The following is a 14,675-nucleotide window of genomic DNA, read 5'->3' on the forward strand; positions in this document are numbered from 1 at the left end:
TGGGATGTATTATCTCTAAATTATGTGTATTGCCCCTAAAGTGGAAAATAATGGGAAATATAGGCTAGGGCTCAATTGCAGCCTTAGAGAGCTGAGTAACCCGGTGCTTGTGTATCATGCCAGCACACGTGTGGATGAGGATTTGTCAAAAATCTGCACTCTTCCACGTGTAAGATGATGGTACAGATAAAAAAGGGTGTAACAACACCTATGTTAATGGCTTTCTGTTAGTTTTATTCTGATAAACTTTTGAGAATTAATCTAAGTAAACTTGCACAAACAATTTCTGTTACACCAAGTAAATGGAAACCTGTTTTCTCTTTAGGCATTAGATGAGTTTGCTACTAAGTTGATTCAGAATAACCATTATGCCATGGATGATGTTGCTACACGCAGAGATGCTGTAAGTATCTAAAATAGATTTGGACTGTAGACTTTAAATCGTGTTCTGCTTTATTATTTTAAATGGTGTGAGTGCTATATAGGATAAGCCAGTGGAGCTCTCCCAAAAGTACAGATACAGTGGTGGTTCTTACAAGCTTGAAGAATTTTAAAACCTCGACTTCTATTTTCAGCTGCTGAGCCGCCGAAATGCCCTTCACGAACGAGCTATGTACCGCCGTGCTCAACTTGCAGATTCTTTCCATCTGCAGCAGTTTTTCCGAGACTCTGATGAGCTAAAGAGTTGGGTTAATGAAAAAATGAAAACTGCAACAGATGAGGCGTACAAGGTAAACATGCAGACGAACATTAGAGTAATTTTAAGGCAATACTCCAATGATACGAAGCAGTGTCAGCCAAAATGTTGCTGATAGTAAGGAGTATTAATGGCAGCAGGAGGAACTGCAGTTTCTCCCTGACCCCAAGGGGGATTTTCCCATGATGCTGTAATTGTACTTATTTAATAGCTTAAGTGTTCTGATTTCAAAGGCATATTTTTGGCACCAAATCCTCTTGTGACATTTTGGCATGTATATGAATGTGGTCTAATTTTAAAAATTCTTTAGAGACCTATAGTTCCATTTTTTGGATTGAAATGTTCTTATCGTTTCTTCATCTATAGGATCCATCAAACTTGCAAGGTAAAGTTCAGAAACATCAGGCTTTTGAAGCAGAGCTTTCTGCTAATCAGAGCCGTATTGATGCACTGGAGAAAGCTGGCCAGAAGTTGATTGATGTCAATCACTATGCATCTGATGAAGTGGCAGCTCGCATGAATGAAGTTATCAGCTTGTGGAAAAAACTTCTGGAGGCCACTGAGCTCAAAGGTATGACTTGCTCAGAAGAATACAGGCAGTTCTTTTTCTAGAGAGTTTACCTGGGAGAAGACAGGAAGGGGGTTAAATGAAGTGGAAAACTTATGTTGTCTTTTCCTTTTTCCACTCTGTCTCGGGCAGGTATAAAACTGCGTGAAGCCAATCAACAGCAGCAGTTTAATCGCAATGTGGAGGACATAGAGCTGTGGCTGTATGAAGTGGAGGGACACTTAGCTTCTGATGATTACGGAAAAGATCTTACTAATGTTCAGAATCTTCAGAAGAAACATGCCCTGCTAGAGGCAGATGTTGCTGCCCATCAGGTAAGGGGAATAATTTTTCTTCCTGCCCTTTTAGATCAGGTCACTCAAAAGTATTCACTCCAGAGACCTTAGCAGGTCTCTGTTTTCATGATTTTTGTAGCGTTGGTCTTTACGGTTTATTTATCAGAAATAATTTTGAACTGAAATGTAAATTGTATGTCTCTAGGAACAATATCTTCATGACTTTGACAAAAATAAGCTTTTTGAAAAAGTAACTTTAACCTGCTGACAGCACAGCATTGGTTTGTGTTGTGAATACCAACTTAAGAAAATGTGCTGTGCTTGGCGTAGGAAATAATTCCTCCTTAGACTTTCCATTTGCAACAGCTTATTTTTGCTTGGTTTGTTTTTATATAGCTCTAAGAAATGGGAGGAGAGGGAGAATAGATCAGTTTTTAAATACAGAACTTTACAGCAAATGGTTCCTTCATTTGCAAATGATCTTCAGGGGAATTAAATCTACAGCAAGAAAAACAACAAAATCTGGGTTCCCACAACTGGAATTACTAGTTGTTAACAACTGAAAAACGGTTTGTGTAGAGTAGCACATCTGTAAAGTTAATGTATTTTCAAGAATATTTTGTTTATTTTATGAAATTAACAGAATAAAACCAGTTACATTTACATAATCTGCTGAATGTTATCCAGGATATCATTATTACCACAATTATTGCACCGGCAGTGTGCAGCTGAGGTTCTCGTCTACGTAACTTACTAGCTAAGAACGGAAAATGTTTCCAGTTGCTGCAGCCGTTTTACAGAGATTCTAACATAATACTCTTGCTGAATTAATTTTAGGATCGTATAGATGGCATTACCATCCAGGCACGCCAGTTCCAAGATGCCGGGCACTTTGATGCTGACAACATCAAGAAGAAACAAGAAGCTTTAGTAGCTCGTTATGAAGCTCTAAAGGATCCTATGGTAGCTCGCAAGCAGAAACTTGCTGATTCTCTTCGCCTGCAGCAGCTTTTCCGTGACATTGAGGACGAAGAGACCTGGATTAGGGAAAAAGAACCTATTGCAGCTTCAACAAACCGAGGTGGGTCCATCCCAATACCTCCAGGATTTACTTTTCAGAATTGCTCTGTCATAACTTGTCTCTTAATGGAACATTCCCTGGAAATTTCTGAAATGTTTGTTGTAATTAACATTGCCTGGAGTTACATCTTTGTCATCACCCATGGTTCTTTAACTTATGTTACTTCTGCGATTCCAATGGGTAACTTAGCTTTGTCTTCATTGTGGTAGCTCTTATTCTGCAAGTTTGTCTAGCATTGGTTACAGCTTCCTGGACATTTTTGGTTAGTCTGACTCCGAATTAGCTGATTAACTATTTTATATCTTTCAGGCAAGGACTTAATTGGTGTCCAGAATCTGCTAAAGAAGCACCAGGCTCTGCAGGCAGAAATTGCAGGCCATGAGCCCCGTATTAAAGCAGTCACACAGAAAGGAAATGCTATGGTGGAAGAGGGTATGTCTCAATCGTTTTTAATTCTTTCTCTTTCAGAAATGCAAAAGTCTTTGTTCTGGACTTTATTCTCTGGCCCTGTACAATTAAGAATTACTGCCTGTTTTTATCCAAGCAATAGGCAGGTACCTGCTAGCAGGATGAACTTCTGGTCATTTTTTCACCTGAAAATAAAAATAGATTCCTTGCTGGGAACCTGTCATGATTTTCACAGATCTCCATCTGCTCTCCACAATCACATGAGCGCTATATTCAACAGCTTTGTGCTGATGATATTTAGTCTCCATTTTAAAATCTATTGAAGGCTTGTAGCTGAGATACATAATCATGACATGAGAGATGATTCTCCACAAAGACAGTGAGTCATTCCTGCTTTTAAATAAGCATGGATCTTTATTTCTGCCTGGGTGTTCTTAACACCAGAATACTAAAAAAAATTGCCTGATTCCAGGATTCAGAATGCACATCTGAAATAATATTTGTCGGCATCAAAGCTCTGACACTGGAAAGAGATGAGTTTCCCATTTCATCATTGAGAGGAAATACTCTGTGGCTTGTTTTGTTCTTAAGGATTCAAATATTCCTGGTATAGTTTGATTGAGAGCTACAGTCTGAGGCAAAAGGACAAGCTGAGTTGTGCTTTCATTATTCTAGTCAGAATAGGCTACATAGGTTTAAATGTGTCTAATTTCTGTGACTTTCAAGAAGTATGAATAATCTTTTAGTCTGTATTATTTGTGTCTCCTTAAATCCTTCATTTCTCTTTCTGTGACACAGGACACTTTGCAGCTGAGGATGTGAAAATCAAATTGAATGAGCTAAACCAAAAATGGGACTCTCTGAAAGCTAAAGCATCACAGCGTCGACAAGACCTAGAGGATTCCCTGCAAGCTCAGCAGTACTTTGCTGATGCTAACGAGGCAGAATCCTGGATGAGGGAAAAGGAGCCCATTGTAGGCAGCACAGACTATGGAAAAGATGAAGACTCTGCTGAGGTATTTGAGATTGTTTGAATCGCTTTTACCTAAGCACAACGAGGATTTGTCCAGTGCTAAATAAATAAAGAGTTCTGCTAATTTCAGGATTCTAAAGTAAAAAGACAGAAGGTGCTTGAATCAAGCTGAATTTTAGCTCAGAGTCAAAAGGTGACAGTTTTTGCTGGGCCTTAGTTATTGCACATGAAATTTTGCTCTTCAGTATATAAAACTAATTGTGAGGAAACTTTAAATTTGTATTCACTTTTTAATAGGGTTCTTGTAAAATATAATGAGACTAATATCAGCAAATTCCTCATTTGATGTTGCGTTTCAGTGCGAGTCTGATTTTCAGCAGTTCATTGGTTTGGAAGTAATTTTTTTGTCTGGAGGTATTTTACTATATTGTTCTGTGGCCAAACACCATGTCCCAGACACTGCTGACTGACATTCCATCAAAATGAAGTGCAGGACTTTCAAACTTACCACGTATCACTCTGGAAACAGTGTTATTCCTGGTCCCAACAAAAGAATGTTTCCGAGATAAGGTACAGAAAAGGCACCAGAAGCATTTCAGCTACTATCTAGCCTGTGAATAAATAGAAGTAGTTACTCTTAATGAGAGTCACAAGACTGGCAGCTCTGAAAAACCCACATTCCCTGTGTATGGAGCCAAAGTATATATTAATATGTTAAGCAGAGTAGTATTTGTAAAATGGCCAGGTGTACATGTCGGTTTTATCTTTCACTTTCAGGCTCTTCTGAAGAAACATGAAGCTTTGATGTCTGATCTTTCTGCTTACGGCAGTAGCATACAGGCGTTAAGGGAACAGGCCCAGTCGTGCAGGGTAAGGAAAGATGCTAATCATGTTGCTGAAATTCTTGGGTCAGCAGAAGGTAAAGACAAAGCTTAATAACAGTTGTTGTTTTTGAGAACTTACTGCAGACTCTGCTTGATTTTTCTCAAAAAAATTAGTGGTCTGTTCTTATAATCGGGCAGCTATGTTGCATTGGAAGAAAACAGTATAATATGGTAGTTTTCAAGGTTTGAGCCCAGACTCTACCTGCATTACATTTATTTCAACAAGAATAATTTTAAGGCTCTACGGTAGCTTTAACCAAGGCTGACGTGTGTTTTAGGACAACTCCATTGACTGTAGTAAACATGGAACAACTAATTTTTTCTTGTGCTCCTTCTTTGTTAGCAACAAGTTGCTCCCACGGATGACGAAACTGGAAAAGAGCTTGTTCTGGCACTCTATGATTACCAAGAGAAGAGTCCCCGGGAGGTGACTATGAAAAAGGGAGATATCCTCACCTTACTCAACAGCACCAACAAGGTATGCGTGTGCCTTCTGGTTTGCTGAGCTGCTTGGCTCACTTGGTGTTGTGTGTCCTGCAGAGCATTTTTGTTTGGTGCTTTGTTGTGTTGTTTTGGTTTTGTTTGTTGTTTGTTGGTTTGTTTTTTTAATAAAAGCATTCAAAGAAGTTAAAGAATCTGTACATTTAGTCCATGTTCCCATTCAGCACTTCCTCACACCTCGTCAGCTCATTCGCATGACTCCTCTGCAGCTGCCAGTTTTTCCAAGTCAGATAAACAACATATGCTATAGGGCATATGTCTGAGAAAACTTATTTCCCTGCTGTTGAGGAATTTTCAACCAAACACAAGGGGAGACGTGGAAGTAATACCTAGATGTCTTCAAGAGACTATTTGTTTGAAATTATCTCTATAAAAAGAGCAAGCTGTTGTAAGCATCACTGTTTTTCCTGTGTTAATAGGAGTCTTTAATTTTCAGCTTTCAGTCGCTCAGCGTACTTCACGCTTGCTGCTTGCCTCACAGTGGTTGCTTTATTTATTTATTTTCATTTCCAGGACTGGTGGAAGGTTGAAGTTAATGATCGTCAGGGCTTTGTACCAGCTGCTTATGTGAAAAAACTGGATCCTGCCCAGTCTGCATCCCGAGAGAATCTCCTGGAAGAGCAAGGCAGCATAGCACTGCGACAGGAGCAGATTGACAACCAGTAAGATCTAACTGATGAGATACGACACCCATCCAGCGTTTGCTGGCTTGGCTTTTGCCTCACATATGCCAAAAGTTTAGGTCAATGCCTCTTGCACCAGGGAGTAATTAATTGGAGCAAAAGAAGGGGCTCCTTTACCAGGGACACCATGTGGAGTTGTTTTATTCTTACTCTGGATTTTCTGATTGCTTTTTCCATTTTTTAACTGTAAAACTCTTTACACTAGAGCTCAATTTACTGTCTGACTTTGGTATTTTATGTGTTATTTTGTTGTTGTACCTAACAACTTAAGCTTGTTTGTGAGTTGTATCTGTCCTAAGCAGCTCTTGTATTTGTAGTTGTCACTTCTTAATGTGTGATCTGTTTTGAAAAGCTTTCTTAAATTTGGTTACTTAAAGTACAGTACCCTCCCTATACAGGGCTGCCTCTGGAGGTGTGACCTCCTTAGGAGCTGTGACTGCTTTGGTGATAGCTCATTACTTTTTTCCTGAAATGCGGTGCCATTATTTGTTGCCATTATATGCACTAAGAGGTGCCCTCTCCTTTATTTTTTTTTTTTTTTCCTCTTTTAAAAGAGAAAACTGGATGGTGGCTTAGTGGTGACCTCATAAAGCACATGGTAGTTGTAGATTAGTTGAAGCAAGGGCTGTGGGTGATAGCTGTGAGCTCCTGGCTCATCTTATCAAGCCACTTGGAAGCCAAAGCTGAAAGTTCTATGCATACTCCCATCTGTTTGCACAGCTACGCTGTCATTTTACATGAGAATGTCTTCCCACTCATTTGTTTTGAGTCACCAGTTATTACAGTGGAATACAACAATTACTAGCTTTAGCTCTAGAATTTTTAAAAAATATAAAAAAATATATAAAACATTGTACTGGTGAGAAGAAAGGATGCTGGAAAGTTGTGGTGCCTTGTTCAGGATTTTAATAATGTGTAACATTCTCTATGAGTTTGCATGCTGCTTTCAAGAACTAGGGCACCTTATTTTAGGGCTAAGGAGAGAGGACAGCCCTTTAATTTACAATCACATGGCACAATGATCAGGAAATGAGGAGACCTTATAGAGAGAGTTTAACTGTACTGCTGCGGTTTCCTTATGTGAATTGTACTCCTGGTCTGATTTGCTTTGTTTGCTTCTGAGTGACACCTGATTTTCTCCATTTAAATGTGAACTCTTAACCATCTCCTACCACAGACAACCCATGGATGGAGCTGCTGCTTTCATTATTTTTGTTAATCTGACTAATTTTTTGCATGCATTTGCTGTGCCCCCTCTGTCTGTGCAGGACTCTCATAACTAAGGAGGTCGGCAGTGTATCTCTGCGTATGAAACAGGTCGAAGAACTGTGAGTAGGATTAGCCCTTTCTAAACCATGCTGTCTCTGTACTGTCACTCTTCATCCTCCCTTTATTTGTTTCTTTCTTTGGGAAAGCTGCTCCAAAGAGACTTGAAGGAAGCAATTCCTGCAATGTGAATTATTTTAGTTTAGATGACTGTTGTGGTATGTGTTTCCTGTGTTCTTTCTAGCCAGCCGTCCAGCCAGCTGCTTATCTTGTTGGTCACCTCTGTGCTGCTAAATTGGTTAATGACATTATTTTCCATTATGCTGATCTTGCTGACCAAATGAGGCTTTAGCGGTATCTAGACCGTTTTCTTTAAAAAGCATATCTTGCATTTTCTGAGGTGCAGATAGAAATATTAGTTTGTTTATATAAATATAAAGATACGTATACGAAGTATTATGTCACATATGAGTACTTTGGAGTTCAAGAAGAGTGGGGTTATTGTAGTTAAAGTAACATTTATGCTGGGCAGTCAAAAACATTAGTTTATATAGGATATTTTTTAAAAAATCAAAACACTAATGTAATTTTCAAACTTGTATTCAGGTCTCCTGGAAAAAAGATGAAGTTTGCATTATGTTCTTGAAAGCTGCTGGGAGATCCAAAGTAATAGTGTTCATTGGCTGTGTCTTTTCATAGACAATATATATCTCGAGATTCAAAAGTGAAAGTATTATGTTAATCTCTGAAGTGTTGCGAAGTAACTTTTGAGTGAATGAATTTTGTCCCAGATCCGCTGTGCACTTTGCAAATGTTTAATACCTAAAATTGTGTGCTGAGGCAAAGAGCTGCAGTCAGGGCAGGCTTCAAGAGTGTTTTCCTCAAGTCAGGGTCCAACATTTCCGTTGAAACCTAATACGAAAGATTCTTATTTCATTTTTATCCAGCCGTAAACCAGGGTAGATTGGAAACCACATGGTCTCTGCTTCCGTGGAAAGACTTAGAGTTGATTATCAGTTTGCGTAGACGTTACAGCTCAGGGTATCAAGGATTTTCTTCAACAGACTTTTTTGTAATCTCTGAGTTATTGGTTAGGAAGACGCTACATCATAGAGCTCTTGAGGTTGGGATGTGTAATTGCTGTTGCCCTGTGTGCTCCAAGGTGGGAAACGAAAACATCATGGGGCTGCCCTTTCCCCATCTGAGGCCCCTGCAGGTGTCTCGGCGATATCTTATTATTATTCAATTTAATAACATCGAAATGGGGATCTTCATGGCTTAATAATCAGATTATATTAATATATAAAATATATATTAATAATCAGAATTACTACTGTTGATCACTGCAACAGGCCGATGTGCAATCTGATGCAGCTTGAATATCTCATCTTTCGGAAGACTAAAAGTAGGGTAACAGTAGGAATGGGTGTTCAGGGTGTGGCTTTGCCGAATGCAAGTTCTTTAAAAACAGGCGTTAGGCACTGCAAAGAGAGCTGTAATTCAGTATTAACGGCTATAAAACTTCCCTTGGCTTTTTTTTCAGCAATAGCTTGGGAAAGGTCTTGTAGGACTGGCTGTGTCTAGCTGGTTACCAGGAATCAAGTAGGAGTCATTTTCTTGTGGTTTTAAATAAATGGCCAGTCTTTTGAGATTTAATTACCTATCCAAACCAAGTTAAACATTTTAGAGGTTTTACTTTGCGTTTATTCTGAAGTAAATGAGGAGCAATTTCACTGGTGGTGTTCGGAATTCCACAAATATAAAACCAGTGTATGTGAAATGAGTTTCATGGATTTCCCAGTTGAATATAGTTGTATTGTCAAAAAAACCTACCTTTTTTTAAACATTTGGCAGATTTTGTCCTGAATAATGGTTAAGAAAGACATTTATGTCTAATAGCTGAGAGGCTCGTCTTAAATTAAGATTTACCTAATCACGTGCAAGTAGATCACTCAGTAGAAGAACAGTGTGTGGCCTGCAGGGATTTCCCACATCTTTGGTGACACTGGTATTTGGTAAATCCCTGTGACTCTGCTCAGTTCAGTCTGACTGGCCTCCGCTTCCCTCTTCTGCTTGTTCCAGATATCACTCTCTTCTGGAGCTGGGAGAAAAACGCAAAGGCATGCTAGAGAAAAGCTGCAAAAAATTCATGCTTTTCCGTGAAGCTAATGAGCTCCAGCAGTGGATCAATGAGAAGGAGGCCGCGCTCACAAACGAGGAAGTGGGTGCTGATCTGGAGCAGGTGGAGGTGCTGCAGAAGAAGTTTGATGATTTTCAGAAGGTTCGTTCTAATGCTGCGGAATGTGCGCATTGGTTCTGGTCTCTCCCCTCAGGCTGATTGTGTATCTGTGATAATTTTTCATAGCTGAGCATAGTTGCGAAGGAGACATGGCTTTAATTGGGAATAAAAAGGTATATATGCATTTTTGTTTTATTTTGTTTTGTGAGGATAGAGAGAATCCCACATTTAAAAGTCTTCAGTTTGGTTACAGTCTTGAGGTTGCTACATGTTTCCCAGCATCCAGAGAACGGAAACTCTCTTTCAACACATTGAAATATAGAATCTGACAGGCTTTGGAGGAAATTCATTTTGTGTAAAGTACAACCTTCAGTTAAGCTATTCCTCTTCTTTTTGTTAAAAGATGCATTTTAGTTTCCATCTGTAGAATGTTTCCCAAGATGAAAAAGTAGTTCTCTGCTTCAAAACGCCAGTAGCTTTTTGGTTTTATTTTTTCTTTATTGCATTGATGCTCAGCGCTGGCAGCTGAGGTTTCTTGGCATAGACTCTCCCGCGTTGTATATTCACTGGTAACTGCACCGATCAAGTGTGCTGAATTCCTGCTGTTTACAAACCGTGTACTTTTTGGCACCCCTGGCGTGCCAACTTGTTCCACATATTTTGCCTGTGTGAATGTTAACGCTGTGATATTTTCCTGTTCTGTGCAGGATTTAAAAGCTAACGAGTCACGTCTGAAGGACATAAACAAGGTTGCGAATGACCTGGAGTCAGAAGGGTTGATGGCAGATGAAGTGCAAGTAGTACAGCAACAGGTCTGCTTTTTCTCTGACTTGGTCTTGAGAAGAAAAAGACTTTCTTCCTTTCTTTTGTCTGTTGTCTTCTGCTTTGTGCATCATTGCAAGATTCTAGCCATTCATTTTTGCTTTCTGGTCTGATAATACTGGTATTCTAACCAGAGATACTTAATGGCCATCACAAGGGTACCCTTCAAATTGTTTCTTTTTAAATAGTGCTATAGCAAACTGCACCATCTAGAGCTTTTTTTTTTTTTTAGGAATGGAAAGTCTTTAAAATAGTATTAAAAGTCATGGAGAATCCATGCATTAGCTTTACTTCTTACAAATTTGAAATTTCAGCCTTCTTTTTTTTTTTTGGCAGGAAAAATGGTGAGGAATGCTAGGGGAAAAGAGAAATATAATAGACCTCAACATACAGTTAGTTTTCTGGTTTGGTTTTTTTTGTTTTAGTAACATACTTTTCTCCAAGCTTTTCACATACTTGTGCTATTTCTGTAAATAATCGTATCCAGTGCTAACAGGGTATTGAAGCAGCTTGTTTGTTTTCTGAGCTCGAAGATGGTTGTTTGCAGTAAATGGTTGAGCTGTCAAACTCCCATTTCTACTACAAGTTTAGGTTGTGCGAGCACTATTTGGCTTAATGATGTGGTGGTAACCAGCTTGTAGAAGAAGGATGGAAGCAAATCTGCTGCTATCTTCCGTTTCTCAAAAATAGTAAAAACTTCATTTCTGTTAGAAAATAACAAGTTGCTTCTGTTGTTCCTTTGCAGGAGGTCTATGGTGCGATGCCCAGGGTAAGTGTTCGTTTCTGAGATGGTGTGGCAATTATAACGGGTTCGGAATGTACAAGTTCAGCCATAATTGTAGTCCATTTTCATGAAGGAATTCAATAATGACTTTGAATGGACATAAAAATATTATCTTCTCTTCAATCCTTTTTTTCCTGAGCGTTTTAACCCATACCACAAATCAATGCAAAGCAGGATAACTCAAAATTATGCTTGTGAAAATTGATATACTCTGTTAAGGATTGGACATGGAGAACTTGCAAAGATTTTTCATATATTCTGATAGTTTTAGATTTTGCTTCCTGTTTAAAGTTGTTTCTTTGCCTTTTCAAACAGGATGAAACTGATTCTAAGACAGCCTCTCCATGGAAGGTGGGTGTCATTGCTTAGTAGCACACACCAGGGAAGTAAAACAAGAACTTCAGCACATCTTTTTTTTTTTTTTTTTTTTTTTTTTTTAACACCATACACCTTCTCACACGCCCTTTTACTTTTTTTTATCCCACTTCTTTCTTTTTAAAGACTGTTGACAAAGTGATTTTAATGGTGTCTTGGTCTCAGCACTTGTTTGGGTCAGTATTGGTTTGGGGTTAGTGACTTTCATTTTGCTTTGCTTGTTTACTTCAACAAGCGTGTTACAAAAATTTCTTAAGCATTCAGCAGGAGTTTTCACTGAAACCTTTAAAATCTAGGGGGTGTGTTTCTTCCTGCATTTTGTAGAGTTGTATTTTACAAAGTCTGTATTTTTGACCAAGGCAAAGTCATTATGGATTTTTAAGGAGTTTTTTTTTCAGTCTAATTTTTGGCTCTGACTGGTTAGAGTTGACTTTAATGCTGCATTTTTTTATTTCCACCTTTTCATACAGTCTGCGCGTCTGATGGTACATACAGTGGCAACCTTTAGCTCAATCAAGGTAATAATACAACTTTTTCTGTGATGATTTAAAAGCTGAGAGCTTGCTTTTCTTTTTTTTACCCTTCCTTTCCATAGCCTTTATATTTCATTAGTCTTTATAAACCTTTTTGAATCAACTTATTGAAAAGAGGTATTGACATATACAGCATTTGCTTCTCAGGTTACATCAATATCTTACTATATACATAAAATAATTTGGTTTTAAATCTCAGGAGAAACCCTTTACATTATTTTATTTAGCTAGGCTAATTGGATTTGTGTATTCTTCTGGAATTAAGCAGAATATAGGAACCTTCACCTGAAGTGAAAGGCTGATCTTGGCTGCTTATTTATCTTATTGACTGCTCGATGAAGTTTATGTACTGTAAAAGAAAGAAGCGTAGCTGTTTTAGGAAATCTTCCAGCATCGCTATCAGTATTTGCAGTAGACCCCTGAAATAAAGCCTACGAGAATGGAGCTGAAGGAGTTGTCGGCATGGTTGTAAATGGCAGCAGAATGAAGAAGGTGCAGATAAGCAGAGTGAACAAAATGTTACTGGTTACTGAAGTTTTCTCTTTGACATCATAACACTTAATTGAGTCCAGCACAAGAGTTTCTTGAGCAAACAGAAATGCTGTAAAACTGTGATCTGCAATATCAGCGGGGTTGGTTTGTTCTGCAGGAGCTCAATGAACGCTGGAGGTCTCTGCAGCAGTTGGCAGAAGAGCGAAGCCAGCTGCTGGGCAGTGCTCACGAAGTCCAGAGGTTCCACAGGTGAGGTGTTTGTATCAGATTTGGTCTTAATTCAGTAAAATGCTTTGTTTGTATGAGTTCTAAGACATCGTGGGACCTGTGCTAAACAAATCATACTTCAACGCACACCTCCTTTAATGGAAGGTGGACCACCGGTGGGCCAACAAGAATTCTTTCTATTCTTCCTAGAAAAAGAAAGACTTGTTAGGTTGAAAGTGTAGATTTGCTGCAGGTTTGGGAGGCCGGGACTAGTGTCCTATTTTGCCAAAGTTTGCTTGCATCATCTTGGTATATAATTTTAAGAAAAACATCAACTACTTGAGCTTTTCTGGAAGTCAGTGACCTGCGAGGTAACAGATCCTAGTATGATCTCCATTTTAATTCTCTTTTTGCTCCCCTTTGTTCAAATCAGAGATGCTGATGAAACAAAAGAATGGATAGAGGAGAAGAATCAAGCATTAAACACAGACAACTATGGACATGACTTGGCCAGCGTGCAGGCTCTGCAGCGCAAACATGAAGGCTTTGAGAGAGACTTGGCAGCTCTTGGAGACAAGGTGAGGTTGTGAGGAGGACAAAACCAAAACTTTCTTCTTATCTAGTAGAGATGACTAAACAGTAGAAAACATTCTTTTTGTCTACATTGTATTTATTTCCCTTTCTCTAATTCTAGGTGAATTCTCTTGGTGAAACTGCTCAGCGTCTGATCCAGTCACATCCAGAATCTGCTGAAGATCTCCAAGAAAAATGTACTGAGTTAAATCAGGCTTGGAATAGCCTGGGAAAACGTGCTGACCAGCGCAAAGAGAAGCTTGGAGACTCTCATGACCTGCAGCGTTTCCTCAGTGACTTCAGGTTAAGACACTATTCCCCTTCAATTTTTCTGTCTGGTATATTATTAGTGAAGTATATATGGCTTGTTGTTCCACAGGGATATTTCTGGGGAGGGTTCAAAAAGGAATGTTTCTCCTGTCATGGCTTACTTCAATGGAGAGAGGGAAAAAAATCTCTCTTAATGTGTTTTCACAGGGACCTTATGTCTTGGATCAATGGAATCCGGGGCCTGGTCTCCTCAGATGAACTTGCAAAGGATGTGACTGGAGCTGAAGCTTTATTGGAAAGGCATCAGGTTTGTGAAAGATAAGCGTGTATCATGAACATCAACAAATGTGCCTTTTTCTGACACTTCCCATTTAGAGTTCCAAAGAGAGATCAGTTCTAGCTCTGCCGTCTTATTTATTTACTAACACATCTCTGTACCTTGCAGGAACACCGCACTGAAATAGATGCAAGGGCCGGCACCTTCCAGGCATTTGAGCAGTTTGGACAACAACTTCTGGCTCATGGACACTACGCCAGCCCAGAGATCAAGGAGAAACTGGATATTCTAGAGCAGGAACGGACAGACCTAGAGAAGGCCTGGGTCCAGCGCAGAATGATGCTAGACCAGTGCCTGGAACTACAGGTACTCTGCTGCATTTTTAAAAAGAAAAATATTTCCTTTTGTAAGAAAGTTCATTATTTCATAGTGATAAGAAGTGGTTTTGGTCTGTCTTTCTCATACTTTGGGGTTGGTTTTTTTTCTCCATAGCTGTTTCATCGGGACTGTGAACAAGCTGAAAACTGGATGGCTGCGCGAGAGGCTTTCCTGAACACAGAGGATAAAGGAGACTCCTTAGACAGCGTGGAGGCGCTCATCAAGAAACATGAAGATTTTGATAAGGCAATCAATGTCCAGGTGAGGAGCACAGCTGAAGTAAGGGGAAATGGTTTCATTTTTCTTCTGCAGATTATTAGCAAAAGAAGTTACTACCATGTATGGCTTCTGAAGTTCAGTTCTAAATATTCAGCCATTTGGGATCTGCT

At 39.2% G+C, this 14,675-nt stretch overlaps 1 protein-coding gene across 7 annotated transcripts in view; it reads left to right on the top strand.

Annotated features, from left to right (window-relative positions):
- The window catches only part of SPTAN1 (spectrin alpha, non-erythrocytic 1), a 48,617-nt gene that overhangs the window by 17,707 nt on the left and 16,235 nt on the right, over positions 1 to 14,675 (top strand). For all 7 annotated transcript variants that reach the window (XM_065648314.1, XM_065648315.1, XM_065648317.1 and 4 more), the window contains 21 exons: positions 326 to 403; positions 576 to 731; positions 1,064 to 1,268; positions 1,398 to 1,579; positions 2,378 to 2,621; positions 2,931 to 3,053; positions 3,828 to 4,045; positions 4,780 to 4,872; positions 5,230 to 5,364; positions 5,901 to 6,049; positions 9,419 to 9,617; positions 10,283 to 10,387; positions 11,143 to 11,166; positions 11,497 to 11,532; positions 12,027 to 12,074; positions 12,739 to 12,830; positions 13,222 to 13,366; positions 13,483 to 13,664; positions 13,839 to 13,938; positions 14,077 to 14,274; positions 14,401 to 14,547. In XM_065648314.1, coding sequence (XP_065504386.1) covers positions 326 to 403; positions 576 to 731; positions 1,064 to 1,268; positions 1,398 to 1,579; positions 2,378 to 2,621; positions 2,931 to 3,053; positions 3,828 to 4,045; positions 4,780 to 4,872; positions 5,230 to 5,364; positions 5,901 to 6,049; positions 9,419 to 9,617; positions 10,283 to 10,387; positions 11,143 to 11,166; positions 11,497 to 11,532; positions 12,027 to 12,074; positions 12,739 to 12,830; positions 13,222 to 13,366; positions 13,483 to 13,664; positions 13,839 to 13,938; positions 14,077 to 14,274; positions 14,401 to 14,547 — 2,859 coding nt within the window. The remainder of the gene's footprint in view (positions 1 to 325; positions 404 to 575; positions 732 to 1,063; positions 1,269 to 1,397; positions 1,580 to 2,377; positions 2,622 to 2,930; positions 3,054 to 3,827; positions 4,046 to 4,779; positions 4,873 to 5,229; positions 5,365 to 5,900; positions 6,050 to 9,418; positions 9,618 to 10,282; positions 10,388 to 11,142; positions 11,167 to 11,496; positions 11,533 to 12,026; positions 12,075 to 12,738; positions 12,831 to 13,221; positions 13,367 to 13,482; positions 13,665 to 13,838; positions 13,939 to 14,076; positions 14,275 to 14,400; positions 14,548 to 14,675) is intronic.

The sequence above is a fragment of the Caloenas nicobarica genome, chromosome 19 (genome assembly GCF_036013445.1).
Source record: "Caloenas nicobarica isolate bCalNic1 chromosome 19, bCalNic1.hap1, whole genome shotgun sequence".
In the NCBI taxonomy this organism is placed as follows: Eukaryota; Metazoa; Chordata; class Aves; order Columbiformes; family Columbidae; genus Caloenas; species Caloenas nicobarica.